At 34.2% G+C, this 4,043-nt stretch overlaps 1 protein-coding gene across 1 annotated transcript; it reads left to right on the plus strand.

Moving 5' to 3' along the window:
- LOC107634540 (phosphatidylinositol 4-kinase gamma 4-like) lies at positions 1,031-3,264 on the plus strand. The gene is made up of 2 exons (XM_016337986.2): positions 1,031-2,588; positions 2,676-3,264. The coding sequence occupies exons 1-2, from the start codon at positions 1,260-1,262 to the stop codon at positions 3,054-3,056; spliced, it is 1,710 nt and encodes a 569-aa protein (XP_016193472.1). The 5' UTR covers positions 1,031-1,259; the 3' UTR covers positions 3,057-3,264.

Raw genomic sequence — 4,043 nt, forward strand, 5'->3', positions numbered from 1 at the left:
ATATTAAAATATAAATTAATTTTTTAATTATTATTAATATCTTTTTTTAATTATTTAAAGTATTTAAAATATTTTTTATTGTAATAATTAATAATATATACTATTTCTAAATTCATTTCAAGAATACATATTAAGAATAAGAGTGGACATACACGCTGACATGTGATAGTATTTAGGTGTATTCAAGCGTGTCTCAAGAAGAATTTTTTATTTTTTATTAAGATACGATTGGACATAGAAAAGACACAAATCGAATAAGTATCGATGAGTGTTGTATCCGAAATGTATTCGACATGTAGACACCGTAAATAAAAAAAATGTTCGTGCGTTTTTTATCTACACATAAATAATTATTAATTTTTGATAAAAAAAATATTTTAAATAAATATTTTATGTTGTTTAATATATACAAAAGTAACACCCATAAACAGAGATATTCGCGGTGCGGTTTGGTTCGATTTTAAGAGAAAAAGTCATCCGATCTAAATGTTTAATTTATGTGCGGTGTGATTTGGATTAGATGAACTTTTTTTGAAAATCCGATCCGATCCGATTCTATTACAAGCGGTTTGAATCGGTTTGGATTTGCGATTTTTTAAATAAAAAAAATTAAATACATATAACAAGTCTTAACATCAAATTTTAAATAATCAACAATGACATAACAAGTCTTAACATATCTTAAATAATATTATTATAGCACATTGTGCGGTTTGAATTGGATTGGATCGGTTATGAAAAGTAGATCTAAAATCCGATCCAATTCAACGGGTTGCAAAAAATAGAATCCAATCAAATTCGAATTAATACGGTTTTAATCGATTTTCGATTTAAATTAGATTGAATAAACGGTTTAATTTAAATCGGTTTGAATTTGAACGCCCTGCCCATAAATATTAATTAATTAGAGGAGGTGGTGTGAGAAATTTATAATAAAACAACTAGGATTACAAGCATACACTACTCTATATTCATCTTGATGTTGTTGTTGTCTGCATAAACAGAAAAATAGCCGAAAGCATTGGACTTCCCTTCACTAAGAAGCAGACATGGGGATGCTCCTCGCATTTCTTCTTTGCCACTCGTTCCCTTCCCATTTAATAACTCCTCCCTCTCACTTTTCCCTTTGGTTCTTTCCATCTCTCTGGTAAGAATCCACTCTCGTTTCGCTTCATTTCAATTCTTCGAGAGATACATACCTACGCACATATTTGCACTTCCAATTGCATGCATCGTCTTCTCCCTCTTTCATTTTAAACATGTCAATTACCGAGTATGCTTTGAGTTCAATTCCCAAGGAGCCGGTCAATTGGGAAAGCCAACTGGGACATGTCCCTGTGGATCCAATTGTTATATATCTCACGGTGGATGGTGTTGTCACCCCAATCCGAGTCTTGGAGTCTGATTCCATCGCTTCCGTCAAGATGAGGATTCAGACCTGCAAAGGCTTTGTGGTCAAGAACCAGAAGCTTGTCTACAGTGGCAGAGAGCTTTCGCGCAACGATACACTTATCAAGGATTATGGGGTCACTGATGGTAATGTTCTTCATTTGGTTCTTCGCCTCTCCGATCTTCTCTTCATCGTTGTCAAAACCGTTAGTGGCAAAGAATTTCGATTCCATATTGATGGGCATAGAAATGTTGGATACCTTAAGCAACGAATAAAAAGCAAAGGGGAAGAAGGTTTGGTCGATTTTGATGATCAAGATATTTTTTGCAATAATGAGAAGCTTGATGATCAGAGACTCTTTCATGAGTTATGCAAAAATGATGGCAATGTTATTCATTTGATAATAAAAAAATCAGCTAAGATTAGGACTACACCAGTTTGCAAAGATTTAAAACTTTTGGTTGAGGCAGGTGAATTCAAACAAGCGGAAGAGCAGACAATTGAGGTGCCAAAGATACCAGCTGGTGTTAGTTTTTGGCTAGAACCAGTTATTGTGAATCCAAAGATGGATCTTTTTCCTTACCTATGGGATTTGATCAACACGACATACGAAGGTTTGAAGAGAGGAAATAGCCCTATTAGGTCCTTGGAGGGAACAGGAGGTACTTACTTGATGCAAGATTCAACAGGACACCAATATGTTTCGGTATTCAAGCCCATGGATGAGGAGCCAATGGCTGTCAACAACCCAAGAGGGCTACCTTGTTCATCCAATAATGAAGGCCTCAAAAGAGGGACAAAGGTAGGGGAAGGAGCTTTGAGGGAAGTTGCAGCTTACATATTGGATCATCCAAGGAAAGGGTCTCGCCTTATGACAGGCGAAGCCATAGGCTTTGCCGGTGTTCCCCCTACCGTTATTGTTCAATGCTTGCATAAAGAATTTCACCATCCAAATGGGTTTGCTTGCTCATTGAAGCATGTCAAGATTGGATCCTTACAGAAGTTCATGACTAATGATGGCAACTGTGAGGACATTGGACCAAGGGCCTTTCCTGTGGAGGAGGTGCATAAAATTACTGTGCTCGACATAAGGTTGGCCAATACAGATAGACATGCTGGAAATATCTTGATCAGAAAAGAAGCTGATGGTCAAATGAAGCTCATTCCTATTGATCATGGCTACTGTCTACCAGCCAAAGTAGGCACTTAATTTCCATTTTTGATTCCTATTTATATATATGTCGTGTGTCTGTTGAATAACAAATTCGTCTCTTAATCTCTACAGTTTGAAGATTGCACATTTGATTGGCTTTATTGGCCGCAAGCACGTCAGCCTTACTCTCCTGATGCAATTGAATATATAAACTCTTTGGATGCAGAAAAAGATATAGAGCTTTTGAAATATTATGGATGGGATATGCCGATTGAATATGCCAGAACACTTCGGATTTCCACAATGTTGCTTAAGAAAGGTGTTCAAAGAGGTCTTACTCCCTTCGATATTGGAAGCATTATGTGCCGAGAAAATCTGAACAAGGAATCTGTAATTGAGGAGATCATTCGCCAAGCTCAGGATTCCTTGCTTCCTGGCATGGATGAATCCGCATTTCTTAAAACTATATCTGAGATCATGGATTCCCGCCTTGAAAAGCTTGCAAACCACTAGTTAGGCTCTCTATAGGTAAATGTATTCAGTGAATGAATTTAATAGTCCATTTCATGATGGACTTCAAGCATCAACTTCAAGTTACATAAATATGATGATGACTTTGTGTGTATTCTAGAACGTAGGCCTGAATCTCTTGTTTGTACCCCACACTTCTCTGAACTATTTTTTAACTCTTGCTATATTGAAAGGAAGTTTAAGGTATGAATAAGATGTATTTGTATTGTGCTAACTTTTCATGTATTTTAGGATTTAGAAAATGAATTGGATCTGTCATGTGTGTACATACATTATTAGAAGCATAAAGCATAAATTCATAGTTTTATTTATGGGACTTAGCCAACTTTTAATATCCAAGAAAGAGGAAAGGATATATACAAACAGTTGTATCTCTCCATAAATCTGAAAAGTACCCAATAAGTCTGAGATATACATACAACGGGAGGGATCATGTACCCCTACTACAATTTGAAAATTTTTTGAGTTGTATATGATAATAATATTTATTTATCCTCATGAAATTATTGAATTTGATCTCACAAAAATTTTTTACTCAACTTTTGGTACTTAATAATCAGTTTAAGAATTTCATATTAGACGTTCATTAGAATGATCAATTTCCAATTTAAATAAGATTAGTGTTCTTTCTTAAATATGAACTCAAAAAATATTATTTATCTTTTTTTAAAATTAGTTTTAGTTTTTTTCTGTAGCAACTATATTAATTGAAAGAATTTTTTTAACTATGAATATCACTGAGAGTTGACTTTTGATTGTATGAGAAATAAATTTCTAAATAATTGTTTAGTGATATATACAACAATGTTATCCAAAAAAGGAAAAAAAAGCTCCAATAGCAATTATTGGTTTCCAATATCACCAGCATTGCTATAATTATCGTGGTGAAATTCTCTACTACTCGAGATTCCTAAATAAATTGGTTTTACTATTTCATTCATTATTTGACATTCAAGATAAAAAAAGCAA

Source organism: Arachis ipaensis, chromosome B03 (assembly GCF_000816755.2).
Source record: "Arachis ipaensis cultivar K30076 chromosome B03, Araip1.1, whole genome shotgun sequence".
NCBI lineage: Eukaryota > Viridiplantae > Streptophyta > Magnoliopsida > Fabales > Fabaceae > Arachis > Arachis ipaensis.

Excerpts from the sequence above, each read along its gene's own strand:
- LOC107634540 (XM_016337986.2), top strand. The coding sequence starts at position 1,260 with ATGTCAATTACCGAGTATGCTTTGAGTTCAATTCCCAAGGAGCCGGTC. Across the intron at positions 2,589-2,675 it reads GCTACTGTCTACCAGCCAAA|TTTGAAGATTGCACATTTGA; the intron begins GTAGGCACTTAA and ends TAATCTCTACAG.